The 20,403-nt window shown below is 37.6% G+C and overlaps 1 protein-coding gene across 1 annotated transcript in view; it reads right to left on the reverse strand.

Annotated features, from left to right (window-relative positions):
• Window positions 1–9,555: 9,555 nt before the first annotated feature.
• sema3b (sema domain, immunoglobulin domain (Ig), short basic domain, secreted, (semaphorin) 3B) overlaps window positions 9,556–20,403 on the reverse strand; it is a 25,773-nt gene continuing 14,925 nt past the window's right edge. Inside the window, exons 4-17 of the mRNA XM_037684516.1 lie at window positions 19,822–19,941; window positions 19,471–19,564; window positions 18,101–18,220; window positions 17,805–17,947; window positions 17,465–17,579; window positions 16,218–16,287; window positions 15,926–16,073; window positions 13,925–14,144; window positions 13,751–13,842; window positions 13,258–13,299; window positions 11,968–12,125; window positions 11,801–11,856; window positions 10,818–10,957; window positions 9,556–10,504 (exon numbers count right to left, since the gene is read on the reverse strand). Coding sequence (XP_037540444.1) covers window positions 9,989–10,504; window positions 10,818–10,957; window positions 11,801–11,856; window positions 11,968–12,125; window positions 13,258–13,299; window positions 13,751–13,842; window positions 13,925–14,144; window positions 15,926–16,073; window positions 16,218–16,287; window positions 17,465–17,579; window positions 17,805–17,947; window positions 18,101–18,220; window positions 19,471–19,564; window positions 19,822–19,941 — 2,034 coding nt within the window. The 3' untranslated portion in view covers window positions 9,556–9,988. The remainder of the gene's footprint in view (window positions 10,505–10,817; window positions 10,958–11,800; window positions 11,857–11,967; window positions 12,126–13,257; window positions 13,300–13,750; window positions 13,843–13,924; window positions 14,145–15,925; window positions 16,074–16,217; window positions 16,288–17,464; window positions 17,580–17,804; window positions 17,948–18,100; window positions 18,221–19,470; window positions 19,565–19,821; window positions 19,942–20,403) is intronic.

The following is a 20,403-nucleotide window of genomic DNA, read 5'->3' on the forward strand; positions in this document are numbered from 1 at the left end:
GTTAAACATTTACCTACATTTGTAAATGGCTTCTGTCAATAAATGGCTTCTGTCAATAAACGGCTTCTGTCAAGCGCCCCCAAGTGGAGCCCGACTCTGTCCCTGCTTGTTGTTGTCCGACATCACATGTGAACCTCCAGGCGCCTGGACAAGACTGAGTGTACGACTGCCTGGTTAACTTAGCACTCGCCCCCCACCACTCTTTTAGGGGTGGAGATTTTTGTTAAGGGAAGACACGGAAATGCTACTAAAAGAGGTAGATCGTATGCTGTTGTGTTTAAAATGAGTGTTTATGTAATTATTTTCAGCTTACGTATCCAACATAAGTTTCATTCACCCAAGGCAGTCATATTTGTTCATAACTTTATTATCCGTAAGCTTGAGAGTTACCGGATCCAAATCGAATCCAAGCAAACAGTTACCAGAGTTCCCAGATCCTGTTCCGGCAGGATCCAGCTCAAATTAAGCTCTGTCCCCACTGGCCAGAAAATACATCTCCAACAAACTTGTAGTGGTCCACAAGCCACAAGTTGATAGTAGACATTTTTAGAAAGGTTTTGTAGCCCCAGACACATCATAATTAGTAAGAAAAGTGGCAAAAACTGCTCTTTTTATTGCAAAGGTTGCAGACTCCTGCTCTAGATGTTCACACTATTTCCTTTCCACCCACATTTTGATTTAATAAACTTCCCCCAAATCTTTTGTATATCTTAGCAAGGGCTCACGGTAAACAGCTTCAGAGTCTGCACAAATAAACTAGTTCTGGTTTGCATTCACATTGTATATAAATGCAAGCTAGTATAATTAATTCCACATGTGGGTTTATCACAGGGACTGTCCATGCGGTTTGGTCACATCACTATAAGTGCTCATGAAGAACACTAACAGTATCTTCAATCCCTGATTAAAGAGTTCTCAATTCCTTGTGTTATATGAATGCATTTCACATGGTCTGGACATGTTTCATGTGCTGGTCGTTTTGATGCTTTGGATTGTGTTTTATTCTCGTTATTCATCTAACACTTCCATATGTTTGGAACAGTTTAATAAAACCATAATTTTAACACACTGTATGTCTTGATTTCAGTAAATGATGTTGCTTTTTTGGTAGCTCTTTTCTAGAAGGTGAGATTTATTTTACTGATTTACAGGAAACAAAAAAAAACAAACTTTTAGTTGTCCGATAATTACAGCACAATTTATTGTTTTTTGCCCATGAGCATAAATAAACATTGTTGTTTTTGTTTTGTTTTGTTCCTGTTTCTTTTTTTTTCCTTTTTTTGGCATATACTGATAGAACAGAGAAACTCAAGATAGTTAGAGCAAATAAATTAATAAGATGTAGTGTTGTAAAATTACTTTTTTTTTTTTTTACACTTAAAAGAGTAATTTGAGGCTGTGTTGCATCATCCACCAGATGGAAGCAGTGAAAAATTCTCATAAAAAATAAACCTTCTTATTCTGGAATCAACAAAAATGACCTGGACCACGTCTTAGATTCAAATGAATTCAAATACCCAAATATTTAATACTGTTTTTGCCTGTAATACTTAACAAAATTGTTTTAATACAATGATCTTTAACTTTTGCTAGTAAAAAGAAATTGAGTTGCGACAACACAGACCTGCCCATAGAAATGACCATTTTGTCTTATTTGAATTTTATTAATTGATTTTATTTGCAGTCAGTGAGTACAATTGAATGCCTTGATTTTGCTTAAAAGGACATTTCACTTTGGTAGAATATACTCATAACTTGTTTACGAACATTTTAGCAGGTTTCAGTATTAATCTGACACCAAACATCACGGTCGATGCTAACACATAGCACAGGATGATTACACAAGTCTTACACACTGATCCACAGTTCAAACTGGGATCCAAGTCCTACATGATGTGCACTGGGACTGCACATGTTATAAAGAATGGGTGTTTTCTGTCTCAATAAGATAAACTGTCTTACACTAGTAACCATCTCTGAACGTCAGGGTCAATGAGGTATTTGGAAAATTTACAAATAAAACATTTTACTTTTTTGTTTTCTCTCGTAATCCACTGCTTTTATAGAAACAATTTCTCTATACTTCAGGTGTCAAACTGTTAGTTTTATTTGTCTGTGAATCAAGAGTTGGGTTTAAGTTTGAATGTTTGAACAGTTGTCTGTGATTAGTCAGCCGGAGTTTTCCCTTCATGACGAGAGTAATTACCCAGGTAATTACTCCTCATTGGGTTCATTAATCACCAGAGCTGTCAGTCTTTTTTACTGTCAGATTGTTTATGTTATAAGATGATGTTGTGCGGTAGATGGGCAAAGAAGTTGGTTGATTTTTCCTCAACACTAAATATGTTAAGGGACTTGAACAAAGTGATGTTGTTACCTTTTATTCATTCAGAAAAATTAGCATGAAATCCAAAAGGCATGCAAAATTAGAAGGAAAAAAACTCCAGTTGATTGCAATTAAATTATACACAGTATATACACTCTAGTTTTGTGTTTTCATTTATTCAGCCATGCTGTTTATGTTGTAAAATACTAACAATAAAAATGTGCTGTTTTTTATCATTACCGATTCCTATCATGCATCATCATTGTTATTACCTAACAGATAACTCAAAAATTAGGCAATAATTGACTTTTTTTAATTCATGTTCCTATTTTTTTAAATTGATATAAAGTCATTCAAAAGTTTATATTTAAATTGCATACAGTCAGTTAAAATGTAATGCAAACACACGGGCAAAACAGATGGTTTGCATCTTTCCACAATGATTAAAAAAAACACAATTGTTTCTAAAATAACTTGAAACTGGCAAAAGTTTAACTGTGTTCCCTATTTTTTTTTTTTTTTAACCATTTTCAACTCAAGTCAGACTTTGCTGATGAATGGTTCAGTTGAACATTCCATTTAATAAAACAAATGACAATGACAGACAAAAAAATATGGTTCTCATCCATCCATCCATCTATCCATCCATCCATCAATCCATCCATTGTCTTTTACCCACCTCTTCCTTTTCGGGTCACCGGGGTCACTGGTTCCCATATCCAGGAGTCACTGTACGAAAGGCAAGGGAGACCCTGGACAGGTCTCCTGTCCATCACAGAGACACATAGAAACAAATGAGACAAACAACCACACCTAGGGACAATTTAGAGTTACCAATCAGCCTAACATGCAGGTTTTGGTCTGTGCGAAGAAACTAGAGTACCAAGGAGAAAACCCACCATGCACAGAGACAGGTGCACAGCTTTCTGAATTGGATTTCGCATTTGATTTGAAGTAATAATTCTTAAATAATACTCTGGATTATCACAGTTAACTGGGAGAAAAATGTTCAGCAAACCAACTCTAAAAAAGATGACTCCAATTAATCACCATCAAATCAAATAGAAAATTCAAGAGGGGAACAAAACAACAAAAACTGAGTACAAGATCACTGCTTCAACCAACCACAGCCAAAGATTTGTTTAAATAAGGTTCTATACCATGGTGGCAGAAATTTTATGTTCTTTGACTTTCCTCTGTTCTTCTCAGTTTTTGTTCTGGTCCCCTTTGTCTTTTCCAAATGGACTTAAAAACAGAATATCTCCACTGCTGGTCTCAGCAGGTTTCACTGCAGCTATTCCTGGGTTTGAGCTGACCTCAGGTCTAGGTACACATCCTATCATCAAATGTGTCCACAGGGCAGAAAATCAGATGCCCCAAATTAAACTATAATGGACCTGCTTGTTCAGATCCCTGGCTGCAGGTTTGGATCCGTTTGATGAATGTGGGTCGTTCAACTGCACTGCCCCACAACGGTAAAAAAGTTAAAAAGTTAAGGATGAATTGCTCAAAATAATTTAAATTCCACTTAGAATGGCTAAAATATGGCAATTGGAAAAATACACCAAATAAAACAACACACAGCAAGCTCAGTAAAAAAGTAATTTGCATTATTAGTTAAGATGATCTACTTTGTGGGGTGAAAGTTTTTTTCTTAGGCGGGGCTCCACCCCACCTGCCCATATGGACTGGACGTCCCAGAAAATAGATTTTAAAGTATGATGAGTTCACTGAAACAGTTTTAACCTGTTTCAGGAGTGTTCAATTAACATGCTATTGGATAGGAATGATTGTAAAAGTATTATTTTTGTTCTATCATCAGAACTGATTGAATGTTAACATGGCAACATACTGTGTGTGTGTGTGTGGGGGGGGGGGGATGTTAGTAATATGTTTCATACAGAGGCCACTGACATTTATCCTGTTATGACAGGCTGAACAAAACATGAAATATTTGTATTTTCTAAAAATAAAATGCGCAGATGCACATACATAGCATACAAAGATTAGTTTTGAATAATAAAAACTCAACGACTTGACAACTGAGGAATGCTTTAGTTATTAAACTGTCACGCCACAAAGCTGAAATTGCACAAGAAGTCTGGTATACAATATATGATCACTACATTTTTACAGCTGGGGATACAATGGCATTTATTATTTATTTTAATGCATCTGTCCTTTTAAACCTTATTTAAGTCTCAATGATTAAATCTTTCACGGAAAGAGAAGACAAAAAGGCCATTGTTCAAAAAAAATGTGTTCACTCTTAAAGTCTAAAACTCAGTCCTCAAAGGGCACAAGTCAAACAAAGGTGAATGGTGTGATCACCAGAGCAAACCTGAACGGAAATGAGCTTTCAATTAGGACCCAGAGACCATTTGAAACTTTTTTTTTACACAGAATACTGAAGACCAATCAAGAATGCAATAAAAATAGACCCTGTGAAAGTGTTTCTGACTTTAGGACTGGTGACCACATGTATTGCGGACTGATTTATTTAATGGACTCTGTACGTTTTAGTGCATGTGTGACTGTTTTTCCAGTGCTGACAGGCAGGTTATGAAGTTTTAGGATGAATAATGTGGCTCTTAATGTCAACGATGGACACTCTGATAAACAAGTAGAAGAAAGTGTGGTTGGATAAGGAAATTATTAATAACAATTATTGTTATCTTGGACTCAGTAATTCTCCATTAGAACTGAACAGTTATGATGAACAGATGCCAAAAATACATGCTCCCTCTCTTTATTATACACTTTCAAGTTCTAACAGGGAACGTTTTGAATCATTTTGTTGTCAGAATGTATCAAATACATGTTTAATCCACAAACCAAAACTCAAATGAACTACAAACCCCCATCCCCCACAAAAAATAAAATAATAATAAATAAAACCATTAACAACGCTGTAACAGAGCTATAAAATGTTCTGAATGTATATACGTGGTAGAATACATGTTTGAAGCAGTTATATAAACTAATGAAAATAGTTTTGCTTTCCAGGAAGACAATTTTAATTATTTGTTTTGCAGGGACTTCATGCTTCATGCATAATATTTAATGGTTTGTGTTTGATTCAATGAGATATAACATTTTCAAAAAATGTTTAAACATTATTATATGCATGTATTACAGAGCAAATATTTAACACAAAACAGCTTATGTTTATAGCTGGTTTGTGTTAAATGTTGGCTCAGTAATGCACTGCCACTGTGTGGTCAGACCTGGCATCATTTGTACTTTAGAGGAGACAAACAGCACAAAACTGTTTTGTCATTTTTACACATTAAAAAATAGATAGCTCATAACATAGATTTAATATATTTATTCAGGCCACAAGCTGTGCAGTATTCAGACTCCCAACCAAGCGGAGTAATGTCAACAGAAACATGCCAAGACATTTAACAATCGCATAAACTATAATTATTCATGACATGTTCCTGAATATTTTCCCTTTTTTGAAAATGGAGACATTTTTATTTATTTTTGTTTTTTTTTGTTAATTGTTTTTTAATGTAATTGCTAATCAACTGAACAGCATGGTGGATCAGTTGGTAAAGATATTTAAAGAAAATTCTCAGTGGTTGATTGAGGATTTTATATTTCATATCCTACTCTAAACTCTTAATTGTTTAGGATAAACTCAATAGAAGATGGGGCCATTTATTCTCTGGATTTTGCACAAAAAAAATATTTAGCATTTCAAAGTCAGCTTACAGGCAGCAAAGTGAAATAAAAAAAAAAATATTCAAACACACCTTGATGCAGTGGGCAGGGTAGTCATCATCCAACAAAGGATGATGGTCATCACCGTAGTAAAGTTTGCTGATGACTCTGTCATCCTGCCCCTTCTCAGCAGTGATGACCCCCGGGCCTGTGCTTGGGGTCATCACTGAATGGTGTGAGTCTTCCTTTTTAAAGTTTAATGTTTCTAAGACAAAGGAGATGGTCATTGATTTCAGAAAAAGACTCTTCAGTTGCAACTCCTGTGGTCATTAATGGTGACGCCGTTGAGATGGTGCATCATTATAAATATCTGGGAACTGTTCTTGATGACAAACTGACCTTTGACCCCAATGTGAACTCACTTTTTAAGAAGACCCACCAGAGAATGTATTTTTATCGGAATCGCTGTGGTTTAAATGTTGATTCTACTTTTATGAGAATGTTTATTCATGTTTTATTGAGTCTTTTTTAACTTTCACCTTCATCTGTTGGTTTGGACTTTTGACAAAAACACGAACAAACTCTTGGGGATTGTCAAGATGTGCAGCAAAACTGCTGGCATAGCCCTACAGAACCTCACTGACCTACACAAGGTGAGGTCAGTGAACAAGATCAGACTGATTCTGGCAGATCCTGATCACCACTCCACGGTGAGTTCAGGTTGCTTCCATCTGGACGCAGGTATCTGCAGCCCAGATGTACCTGTAGTTCAAACAGACTGAAAAACTCATTCATCCCTGTAGCGATCAGGCTACAGAGATGACAATGATCAACAATGACTTCTGTACTGTTTTTTTAACATCTCAATGTCTTGTCTAGTATGGATGTTTTTGTGTGCCTACTTGACTGTGAAACTAATTGCCCCCCGGGTATAATAAAGATTCTTGAACTTGAAAGGGTCGAGGATTGGATCCCCATCCCCTGCAACTTGCTGACATGTCAGCGGGCAAAACACTGAAATGCCCCGCTGCCCCTTGATCGACTGGAGGATATAAAAAAGATGTTCAAGCTCATTTGAAGTAACTGCATATTTTTATTGTGTTAATCAAAACAAAACAAAAAAAATCTGACATGACATTTCACAAAAACCCGGGAGTATGACAGTGCACCACGTTACCTTTGGCCTTTAACCTCAAACTTTCAGCTACTAACTTCTTTACATGCCACTGTTTCTTTGCCATTACAGACAGAGTTCTGATCCCCAAAAAACACTAAAAACACTAATGCACAGACACAAATCAAGTAAAAGTTTCTCTCTTCCCACACACACACGCACACAAACACACACACACACACATGCTCACAACACTTCTCCCTGTGAGCTACAGATTAATGGTGCATCACATGACGTAGACTGTAACAGAAGTTTGACTCAGAGGGCGGTTTATACAACGACTTGAAGTGGACACTGTCTTGATGAAGAGTTCCTGCAGTAAAACATTGGGGATGTGTCTTTGAACATGAACGACATACATGAAAATCTATTTATAAAGGAAAATAAAACTCCACCACACATATCAGCTTATCTTTGCACATAAATACATACAAATAAAAATAATAATAATAATGATATCAACATTGTGCTTTCTTTACCTCGCTCGTTCTAACATCCCCCCACCAAATGTATTAGCCACAAACCTTAGACATGCAAATTTAAGCACAGAAAGCAACAGCTGTCCTAAAAGGGATACTCAGTTTGACATCACAGCCAATGTGAATATTTTTTACACTGAAGCAAAGAAATATTAAAAGTAATCACTATAATGCCTAAATTAGCATAGTAGTCCTAACTCAGTTTGCTTTGAGGTTTAACTGAAGGTGTGCACCGATCAATAGCATCTTTGAGCAATTAAACTGGATTTATTATCATTTTGTGTCTCATAATGTCTTGTTTGTGATGTCAAAATGTAAAGTGTCCCTTTTAAAAGGAGTCAGTAAGTTCAGTTTAGTTCAAAAAGTTAATTACACATCTATAAAGAAGGTATATAAATAACAATGACAATGATATTATACATCTAAAATCCACACATAAAACTGGTTTGTGCTGCTTTTCTTTCAGCCGGGGTCTCTGTGAAGTCATGAACGCGCCACTATTCTTAAAACCATGATTCTGTAGTGAGAACAGCACAAAACAGATAATATACTTAACATAAAAGTCACATGATGACTGCAAAACACAAATGCATGGTTTACAGACCCACCAGTTTCTTTTGTGCTGACAGACTGAAATATTAAAGTCTCTTACCACAGATAGGCTCTTTATTCAAGCCTGTACAAACATTGAACACTAGGGGGCAGACTAAACACACCATGTTAGACAACCAACACGATTTCTTTACACAGAGTAAAACTAAACTAAGACATAGAAAAGGAAGACCTTAATAGTACTAACTGTACACTTTGTAGAGATGTCATCCCTAAGCAGCAAAAGTCAATGATCTAAAATGTCTGTAACACTACACGAAGAGTGATTACAACAGTGTTTGAGTTTTTTTTTTCCTTTTTGCAAATGTGGCACTGTGAGTGGCACCTGGTGCAGCATTTTACTGTGCTGAACTACAAATCTCAAATTACACGCTTCATATCACTTGCATATTTATTTATTACAAACACTTTATGCAAGAACAGAGAAAATGAAATTAAGTACGCTATGGATACAAATAAAGAGTCTCACTCATAAATATCATGCTAATTTATATATATATATACTGTACTCTAGCCCAGAAACAGCGGTTGTCATAGTCTGAATTTAATGAAACCTTTCATCTTCCTCCTGGTCCTGCTTATTTTAATAATGTCTACACCCTAAAATCACTGTGTTTAGCATTTCTCCATATGATCAATGCACAGCGTAATTGAGCACAGCAACTTTTTTGACTTTTGTTTTTAGAAATGAAGTTTAAGATTGTGTCAAAGCTTGTTTTCCAATTGGTAAAACCACATCAAACTGTCACTTTTTCAGTTTGAGGATATCTAATTTGGTTTTGTTGATATGTCATTGTGTTTCTTCTGGCTTTGACTGAGTACTGTAAACTTTTATTCTCTCTTGTATCGCGGAATGCAAGTACATGTTCTACTACTCACTCATTAGTGGTTTTAACTAACGAGTAAACGTAATGAAAACAGACCAGTTTTGAATTTTCTTTAACCATGGCCACCTTCTTAGAAATGATGCTGTGCTATGCCACCATGTGCCTAAGGAAATAGTTTTAAATATTAAAAACCATCACATTTTGCAACATACTCACTTTCCACTGGTGCTGGCTTCTATTTATAAATGAACTGTGTATTCCACATTAAAAACATGTAAAAAGTGGCATTTATGGAAATATGTGCACCTAGAGGGCCACAGGAAGTTGATCTGATGATCAACGAATCAGGTTTTCAAAAAAGGTTAACGCACATCTGGGTCCAATTAAACATAAATAGTTTTGTTTTCATTTTTTTCCCCAGTTAGAGACCATAACCTTTAAACATGTTCCATTTGCCACATTTCTGTTGAGTCTGCCATGCTGGTGTAAAATCTTCAAATACAAATATCTTAAGTGATCCAAACCTTTGGGACTCTCTTGGGTTGGTGTAGTCTTGGAGAAAAGGTGAGCCGCTCATTAACTATGTAAGTTGTGTAGCTGTGTCTGTGATGTGAGATGGGAAAAGCTTTCCGAGTGCTTGCTTTTACTTTTCTAGTGAAACAGTGTAAAGAAATTGTACAGAATCAGTTTGGGCTGTAAGGCAGCACATGCAGGAACTGGTCAGAGGGATGGAGACTCAGGAAACAGTGGACCTTATAGTGGTGGCATCCATAGATAACATAGAAAGTACTGTGCATGTGTGTATCTGTATATGTGAACACTTCCATGAGTTCTTGGTCTCTCAGTCTCTTTCTTTCGTTCTCCTCTTCTCATTTCTCCCTCCATCTCTTGCTCCATAGCGTTACTCCCCTGCACTGCGTGGCGACCGTGGATTTGGTTTCCCATCATGGGTCCTGCGGTTTCTCCCCTTTCTGATCTCCTGGAGATGCTTCCACTTCTTGTTTGCTGGCCGGACATCAGGAGCCAGGGGCAGCGTGTCCTTTCTTGCAGAAGCAGGGTAATTCTTTGACACCTGGTCACTGTTGGCGTTCTTTCGTGCCCAAACTTGCTCACAGATCTGGTCGACAGTGTTGAGGTTTGGGTGGTCCACTAGCTGCATGAAGTCCCGGTACCAGAACTTTTGATTGGTTACTGAGGAACCGCCTCCGCTGCGAGGATCTAATCGTACAGGAGCATCAGAGGGTAGATTTGAGATGGAGGAGGGCGTTGAAGGTACAACTTCTAACGTGATGCCCAGTAATGTTTGGGTGAAACCATGCTCCATGGCGTGGCACTGGTAGACTCCGTTATCCCTCTTCAGGACTCGGCGAATCAGGAGGCCTCTGTCTGTCTGGAGGATGCGTTCATCTAGACGCACCTGGAGAGAAGCAGTATGAATAAGCAATGTTTGCTGCTATTGTTTTGTTCCATTGAGTAAATAAAACTTCCAGTGTCAAATTAATATCTTTGAGACAAGAAAAATTAAAAATCTGTTTAAAATATTTCGACTGTCTGACAATTACAAATCTTCAAAACAGTCATTTGCACTTTGTGCTCATTTGACAAATCACTTTTGTTGTTGTTGTTGTTGTTGTTGTTGTTGTTAAAGACGATTAAAACAATATTTTGACCTTGGACAACTTCAGTAGTAAAGATGTTAGTCTTCATCTCTCATCTGCTTGCCTGCTCACCTCTTCTCGTGGGTTTTGTGGATGTTTCTGGTAGGTCCAGGTGACTTTGGCCTGAAGAGATTTAGGGATACACTCCAAGAAAGTGCTGCTACTCTCAACTCCATACAGCTTCCTCTCTGCAACGCGAGGCTTATGGTGGTCTGCAGGGGGCAGCAGAGACACGTTTTTCATGACTGCCAGTAAGGGCCTGCTAAAAATATACAAGCACTGCAGGACTTGAAAACAGCAGAAATATAATGTGGTAATTTTGACAAAACAAACTGGATGAAAAACAAACACATTTTCTTTAATGTACAAATATTAAAAGGGCATCACAAGAGAATTGTGACACATTATTTGATAGAACAATAAAAACGTCACCAATTATTTACAAAAACTCCCGTATGGTTGATATGATGGCATCTTCTCTGCTTCACCTGACCGTTTCAGCACATGTTTAATGGTCTCTTTTTGAACAAAAAATAATTATGCACTTGTGGATGTTGCAGAAAAACTAACAGCGTGATAAAGTAAATAGTTTTAAGCCCTAGAGACAAAAAATGTAACCTGCCAAACAGACTGATCAGTAATTTGAAGCCAGGCCAGTCACATCTGAGACAATTACTCTGACCTTCATTAGTTTTTCTCAGCTCAGCTCGCATGCCACATGATGTAATCGTATTACCCAGGAGCTCTTTCAGATCGAACGATTAGCCTGATTTAGCCGTGTGGCATAAAGAAAGGATTGGGGCAAAAATGCCTGAATATGGCTCGGGTGGACAAACGGAGATGGAGAAGTATTTTGGTTGTTTTTCCATGAGATGTACAATTTCTGCAATTCAATGCAGGATCAAGTTGCTTTATATTGTTATTTGAATATAAAATGTTCAACAGTCTGCCTTTAAAGCCACTTTAAGCCACCAGAGACTGACTGCTTTACTTGAAAAATGAATTCAATAGTATTTTTAATCATTACTGTATACTGTATAGTACAGTAATCTTACCACCGGAGCAGAGGGTGTTGGGATCTCCATTCCTCACATCTTGACGACGAAAGCGCCTGAAAGAAAGTTTCATTATTCATTCCAGGAGTAGTTTGTTTTACTTGTGCACATATTCTTCATCATCTTCTTTGTACTGAGAGTTGATTGTATATAAATGTATCACAAACCTTTTAGTGTTTGGCAGGTATCGAGTGCAAGACGTTCCATCCCAGGCACAGTATGGGTCTCGGGCCAGGCAGCACTCGGCGCAGGCCTTCCCATAAACGCTGCAGCGATGAAGAGGAACCTGAGCGATGCCTGTGTCCGAGCCGACGTACAGCTGTTGCTGTGAGAACACACAGAGAGGAGAGGGAAACTTTAAAAAAAGGCCTTTGGGAATGTGTGCTTATCAGAGTTAGAAACAGCTTTGGTTGTTATCTGTCTCGTAAATCTAAACATGCAGTCCTCTGTGATTGTGACATGGAAAATGTATGGAGCCTCCAGGTGATGTTGAGTTTCCAACAGTCTCCAACAAAATATTTGTCCAGGATGTGGTTGTTCACATGTGGGAAGATTATCAGGTCAGCTTTATTTTTCCACAAAAATATTTCAAGGTAAAATAATATTTGTTCAGTTTTAAGTTTTTGGTCGTTTTGCCTTTAATTCCATGATTTAGCATTTTGTGCATCTGGTTTTGACACAATCAGCTGGATTTTCAGTTTTTTATTTTGTATTCTTGTATTTCCACCGTTTCTTCCCTCACACCTTCTCCTGCCTTGCTGAAGTTGTCACCTACATCGTGTAAGGCATCATCCTGCCTCCGTATAATTGCTTTTTGGTTTCTTTGCTCTCTGCTGCATCCGTCTTTTTGCCACTTGGTTCAGCTTTGCTCTTTTTTCTGTTTTTGACGTTGAGTTATGATGGGATCATCAGATTTGGTTTTAAAATTAAATCGTTCCGTTATGTCTTGCTATGACTTCAGTTTTCATTTCTTGACAAAATGATCCAACAGGGGCAGCACGGTGGCGCAACTGGTAGAGCTGCTGCCTCTCAGCGAGCAAACCCCTGGTTCAAACCCCGGTCCAGGGGCCTTTCTGGGTGGAGTTTGCATGTTCTCTCTGTGCATGCGTGGGTTTTCTCCGGGTGCTCCGGTTTCCTCCCACAGACCAAAAACATGCATGTTAGGCTGATTGGTAACTCTAAATTGTCCCTAGGTGAGAGGGAGAGAGTGAATGGTTGTTTGTCTCGTTTGTCTCAATGTGGCCTTGTGATGGACTTGCGACCCGTCCAGGGTGTACCCCGCCCCTCGCACAGTGATTGCTGGACATGGGCACCAGTGACCCCCGTGACCCAAACTGGAATAAACTGGTAAAGATAATGGATGGATGGATGATCCGACAGCGTTTTGAAGGTCAGTTTTCCATTAAAATATGCAGAGAAATAAATGTTTTCCTGTGGGATTTTGAGAGCAAACTTACACGTTTGGAGGATATCTGCATGTTGATGACAGATGAGGCATCCTAAAAAAAACAGAAGATGTGGCAGATTAGCACATTTTGTTTGTACTGCTACTTGAAAAATAAAGGCCTCCTTGCAATAAAATCATATTATTATGCTTTAAGGAAATAATTTTGTTAATAATCTTATTCTTGCTTTTTGTTATATTTCACATATAAGGAAAATCCAAAGAAGTCAGTGATGTTCCTGTTTAGCCAGAAACGTCCCAACAATATTATCAATTGAATTAGAATACTAGAGGAAAGTCCTGCAGCTTCTTCTTTGACAATGCTTAATGCGTTTTCTCTTAAAATAGTGCATGCTTAATTTAAAAATAAATCACCAAATAGTGCAACATTTTCCATTTATATTGGTTAAAAGTCTCTAATGCTTGGACCTCACACTAAATTCTAATCAATGGGCATACAGTGCAGAATTTTTAATAAAAATATGTAAATTTTTAAGTATTCTTACTTTGAATACTTCAAGCTCTTCTAGTAGAAGTTCTTCCATGTTGTTCCAGCTCTCTTTGGGAACACTGATCACCTTTAGCACCGTTCCTTTGTCTGAAATGACATGCAAAATTATTCACTATCATGTCACTATTACTACAAACATATGTCACGTTAAAACAATTAGTTTTTGTACCTGTGCCAATGAACATGACATCATATTGTCCATCTGCAGCGTTGACTCTGTCCACAGCGATCTGCGTGAAACTGTAGTCCACATTGGTTCGAACAAAGATGGGCCGTCGGCCCACAGGGTAGACGGGGTTGTACATCAGAGGGTGGTGGCGTGCAAACTGGATCACATCATCTGGGAAACCCTTTGTGGACTCAAAGCTGCCAAACGTCTTGCTGGGACACTGGTGTGGGAAAGAAAAATGAAGTGAGATATTTAGATTTTAAAACTGTAATGCTGTTAAGCTGAAACTTTTCTGACTATCAGGGTTTATTTGTTGTTGATGGTGGACACAGACTGAGCATTCATCTCAGATACATTTTACCATGCTTGAACTCATCCATTCCACAGTAATGTTTAGTTGCTGAGTACAATTGTTTCCCTCACCACATGAAGAATAAGATGTCTGAATGTGCATTTCAGCTGGCCTGAAACCCATTAATCCCCAGTCAAGCAGGCCACCATGAAGTCATATTAGCGTGATTGGTTAAAGAGATTTGCTCCAGTTCAAAGTCCAGTTTCTCTCATTAAAATTCCAGTTCTGGATTTCCTCAATGCTCAGGTGCACTTTGGTAGCTTGTGACAATTTTAAATCTGTAGTCTATTTAAGTTATTACCTTTTTATTTGCTTTTTTTATTAATACAAAGTAATTTGATGTATTTATAAACATAACATTTGTTATATGCATATTATATTTGGGGGAGTGGTGGCGCAGAGGTTAGAGAGGTGGGCCTGTGATCCGAAAATCGCCGGTTCACGCCCCGGCCCCAACAACATCAAAATTGTGGGTGGGGTAGGTGAAACACTCACACTTGCCCCCACCCTCATTCGCCCCACTCTGGGCCCATGAGCAAGGCCCTTAACCCCAACCATGTGCTCCCTAAACAGGTCTCTCTTGAAAATGAGTTCTCGTGGCTCAATGAGACTAACCTGGATAAATAAAGGCTAAATGAAAAAAAAAATGAAAAAAATATAGAGTTTGCTTAAGATATTTAATCTGATTTGTGTATTTAAAACATGATGTACTGTAGTAGTGTGACATAATATTGCACAATTTATTCTTCATCTAAAATGTGATGTTTTCTTTTTATTTGCCAATTTTAGTCCAGTGTGGTGATAAATGTGAAAGTAGGGTTACTGAAAGGCAAATGCATTTACTTTTCTGCTGTAATACAATGGGGATTGTTCTACTGCTGCAGTACCAGCCAAGTTCAGCAAAATAACAAATCCTGCTGACCCAACATCTGTGTGCTTAGCAGAGTGTAAAAGCTGTGACACTGATTGGGAAGAATGTGGAAAAGCTTAGTTAAAAAACAAGGTATTTTACTGTAGACGTGAAGTATTGACTTGAATTAATTTACATACTGCATCATGAATAGATCTGTGTCAGAACTATGAGTAGACACATCCAGAGGTACTGAACTGCAGTACAACTGCAAAGCAAGGCATCAATATTTTTGGACTGCAGTGTATTTTTCAGTATTTCCTTCAATTCTTTAGCTACGTTAAAAATCTCTAGAACTTACATAATACATTGCTGATATGTTATAGAATTGCAGCCCTCATTGTCCTGGTTTAGCTTACATGAATCTGCTGTAAAATATAATTAAATGTTGAGGTGTTCTACACCACATTTTTTGTTCTTGTCATTAATCGGCAAAGACAATGTTTAAGCAGTGACGCAGACAAAGAAGACAACTCAACAACAGTCATTTTTAAAGCTCTGTGAGGCTGTTGCCCTATTAAAATAATATTTTTATAGATATTTATTGTATAGGTCATCATAAAAAACTTCCAATTACAAAAATCAAAGATACAATCAGTGATGGTGTGATTAAATGTAAGATAAGGTTTCAGAAAACACGTTAGACATGGATAAATAGATCAATTATTTTGAGGATGCTCAACTTTGTTCTCTCTAAACGTGCTGCAATTGTTAGTTTTCATAAGCAATAAGCACATACCATTCCTGGCCGGGGATAGGGTACTTTTCCCTGGAAGGGGACCCACTGGTAGTTGGGCCCCTCTTTGTGAGCGAATGGCCCCAGGAAGGCCCTCCGGATGTCATTCATGGAGTAAAGACACACTGCTGAGCCTTTAAACACACTGCTGCTGGGAACAACGGGAGCAGGGTTAGTTACAACAAACACACACGGAACATGCATGCACATTGTTTTCTTTGTTGTCACTCTGTCCTGCACATACGCACACATGCATGTGCGCATGAACAAACACATATGGTTTGAACAAACGGACCTGGAAGTAGAAAAGACTGTGTACACCAGCGGATTCTTTCTGTCCCTCGTCTGCAGCAGGAACACATCGCCTGAGGATGGACACACACAGACATTTGAGTCAGGTGGCAGTAGCCGAGAGGTCAAAGGTTAGGAAAAAGATAAACTAAACCCTATGGACATGTCTAACTGCTTTAATAAAGTTTTTTACTGATTAGTAAGGGTCGTGACATGGAACTAAATCCTCTGCAGCTCAATACACTGAATAGTAAACAACATTTTAACAAAGATTTGTCCTATTTGTGGTACACTTGACAGTATTTTTGACGGCAAAATTATTTTTTTAACCTTATTTTTTTCTTTTTTGACAAAATGGGGATAAAAAAAAGGGAAAGCTTTTTTTGACTGATGCAAAAATGTTTGAGTATTCAATGGTAAAATAAAAAATATTAGCTTATTATGCACATATTTTTACTACAAGATCTCTCCTTGGCCTCAGGTGCTGTCAAAAACTCATTGCTGGGATAAAAAAAAAAAAAAAAAACCTCCTGAAGAAATGTGACTGACAGATGTAGCCTAAAGTGGGGTCAAAGTTTGAACCGTCTTCCACTTAGTTAACCTTTCACTGTGTCATGAGATGAGCACAAAGGCAGATTATATTATTGCCGTCAGAACAAAACAGACAGATCTACCAACAACATCTTTACTTATCAACTCCTGCAGCTGTTGGTTAAATCTCGTGAGGTTGGAGAAGGATTATGTAACAAGAGGTAACAAGAGGTACTATCTTCAAAAATTCAATAAGGCTTTGAGAAAAAGCCTTTTTCAGACTGAAGTAAACATAAAAACTAAATTTGTTTTCAGGGTGAATAAAATCAATGGTGAAAGAGAAAAAACAAGTTCCTCGTTCAACCGTCTGTTTTGCCTTTTCATCAGTTTTAATCAGTTTTAAAAGGTTTGGACAATAAATTGTGCTGCAGAATAATTTTGGAATAACAGTTCTATAACGACAAATGTAAGGCCAACTATCACTTTTTTAAATTAGTTGGAAATTAATTTTTCATGTCAGGTGGTGTGTTTAAAAGTAGTTTAGTTTCCTGACTAACCAGTTTCACCTCACATATTTAGTAATGCTGTGTTATGTTTTCGTTTCATTGCACAGTAATATTTATTAATAGGCTGTTTGAATAGTATGAGAGGCCATTTAGGCCTTAATTTATTCTTGCTTTCACGTTCACCATCAAACCCTCTCACGTTCCTTAAACTTACGCAGCTCATCGAAGTATGTATCACTGCCATCAGATCCTGGTACAGAGCAAATTAAACGGGTCTTGAGGAACGTCGTCCACTTGTTCACCAGACTTCGTTGACCACCCATGTCATTCTGACAAGATAAAATGTTATTGAATAAGACATGAAGCATCCATTTGTTTTTGATTGAATAAACATCAGCATCCAGAATCTATTTTTAATCGCACATTAAAACTATTTCTTTGTGAGTATGACCTGATTTATTATTTAAACACTGATGTTTTTTTTTTTAATACTTTTGATATTTTTGTCTTGTTTATCTAAAGTAGTAGACTTGGCTGGTCAAGTAATCTCTCACTCTGCACAGCTGTCCGATTCGAGAGTACGTGGACTTTCCCAGACCCTGGGCCTCAACCGCTGTTTCCCGGAAGAAGAAGAAGATCTTGTCATCATCAGGATTTTCACTCTCAGGGACCCAAAAGGAACCAACAAACTTTGGCTCTGGTTGAATGAAAAAAAAAACAACAACAAAATAAAAACAGTGTAATGTAATGCAGCATTTAATTTCAATGATAGGTATATTCATTTTTACTGAACTTGATTGAATCAGTTAAGGCCTGACATGATCCATGAAATAGAAAAGGCCATACACACCATTGAGCCAGCGTGAGTCGTGTTGTTCGGTACGAATCGAAGGACGTTTCCCCAGACTCCTGAAGATAGTGTAGTCCCGTCCCATTAGGTCTGTAGCAACACCTGCATAAAGTTCATCACCTGGGAGACAAATACGTTGACATCAGGTCCAATGATATGCCAGTCTCTTAAAAACATTAAAGAAATTATCTATCAAAATAACAAATATATATATATATATATATATATATACTTCACGGTTAGACTTTCACAAGCTAAAATTTTTTGCGGGTTTTCAACGTAAGATCGTACACAACACATGAATGTCAACTTTAATATTACGTATTACATTACATATTAATAATACAAAAAGACCTGAGGCTCTCGACCTTGACCTCTCTAAGTGGCTTTAAAAATCTGTTGGACTCCTGGCAAGGACCAATGCAGACATGTTCCTGTTTTTAGTTTTCTTCATTCGCTTTATAATCTAGCTGTTTTTGTTACTTTTTTTGCCATCTTATTTGTAAAAAAAATAAAATTAAAATAAATAAATAAATAATCTGTATGCCTTTTTTATAACTGTCTATTGTTGTCCATTGTTGTCATCATTCTTTGTTGAAATCAGGTCTCTCTTGTAAACGAGTCCTCGAGGCTCAATGGGATTTACCCGTCTAAATAAAGGTTGAATGAAAAATATTACACATGTAATTGGGATGGTACGGGATAAAAAGTTAACGGGAGCGGACAGGAGCGTGAACCAACTAATAGGATAAAAAAAACTAAAACAACCAAAAAAACTTCAGACAGGTGCCGCCATTTTGTAGTTTTCTTTCAGTAAGCCTATACTGTAACGCAAGTCAAAAGAACTACATGGCCCAAAGGCCAACAGTGCTTCCGGCTGCTGCTTTCTGCCGAAATTCAAAGAAGAGCAATGGAGGGAGCAAACACTAGCAGAGAAACTGATGTGGTAAAAATAATTTTGCAACGCAAAGTCAGAAGTAACAATCTATTAAGCTCACAGAACTGGCAGGCAAGCTGCAAATAATCCTGAAGTTGAACTCATCCTTCAAGCTGTAATAGTATCTTCACTGGTGAGTACTCCTAAAATTTTGCAGTACTGTACTGTACATACATGCATGTTGTTAAAATTACAGATTTAGAAGTTTAGCACATTGCAAGAGTGTGGGAAGAGTTTATAAAGCCTTAAAATATATATACTAAAATAAATATAATGTCCCTACTTTGCGGATTTTCACACATTGCGGGGTTGTCTGGAACGTACCCCCACGATAAGTGAGGGACTACTGTATATATATATATATAGGAAGAAAGTAATAAAGAATAATCAGCTCAAGTTAATGTGGTAACAGGTAAGTAACAGGTTCAGTTACCGATGAGCACAGATGCAGCGTTATGTCGAGGATCATATGGACTCTTTCCTTTCCCGTCCTCCACTTTAGAAGGGTCAATCCGGAACACGTGGTCCTGATGTTGAGCAGGAGCAGAATCAAAAGCCTTTGGTTATGCTACAGTTTGCAAGTGTGATTAATCTGCTGAAAGCCAAATATCAACTTTTGTCTTGTTGTAAAATAAAAAAAGTAGTGTTTTAATTCACTCTCACGTGATATTAACATGAGCTAAATGTTGGCATCTGTAAAATGCATCTTTTTCTGATTACATCAAGATGTACGTATCTGAACGAAGTGCAACGTGGTGATGTTTTGCTTCAGTACATTCCTCACCTCCATCTTATTTCCCACCTCCACAAAGGCACAAGTAGGATGAAAGGCCCCAGTTCCGCAGGCGTATAGGTGGGTGCGGTTATAGTGGTGCACAATCTTCACATAGTTCACACAGTCCGACTGAAACACACACACACATAGAGACGGTGTCATTTTAGCTACGTCTGGGAACATAAAGTGGGATACTTTTCTTTTGTGCCAACGTGTTTGTTGCTAATCCAATAACAAAGAATAACGAAGAACATGTAAAGAGTGACTCCCTGTGAATTGTACCGTGCTAAACATGGATTTTCTGTCCCTTGGTTTAGTGACAAACATTCCTCACATAACTCTTCACTCTCTGGCTGTGACAACACAGTGAAGTCTTTGGATCCATGTCCAGCACTCTGTTTTGACACTCTTTGTGTCCGGCTGGACACACACATTCCTTCAGCATTTGTTCAAAGGAATTTAAAGGACTATTAGCAGAATGGTTGTTTCAGATTACATGCTTTAAACTGAAATATTTGCTATAGTTTCAACTGAGATTACTTGGTTTTATATATATATATATATATATATATATATATATATATATATATA

Source organism: Nematolebias whitei, chromosome 11 (genome assembly GCF_014905685.2).
Source record: "Nematolebias whitei isolate Nwh7 chromosome 11, NemWhi1, whole genome shotgun sequence".
Taxonomy (NCBI): domain Eukaryota; kingdom Metazoa; phylum Chordata; class Actinopteri; order Cyprinodontiformes; family Rivulidae; genus Nematolebias; species Nematolebias whitei.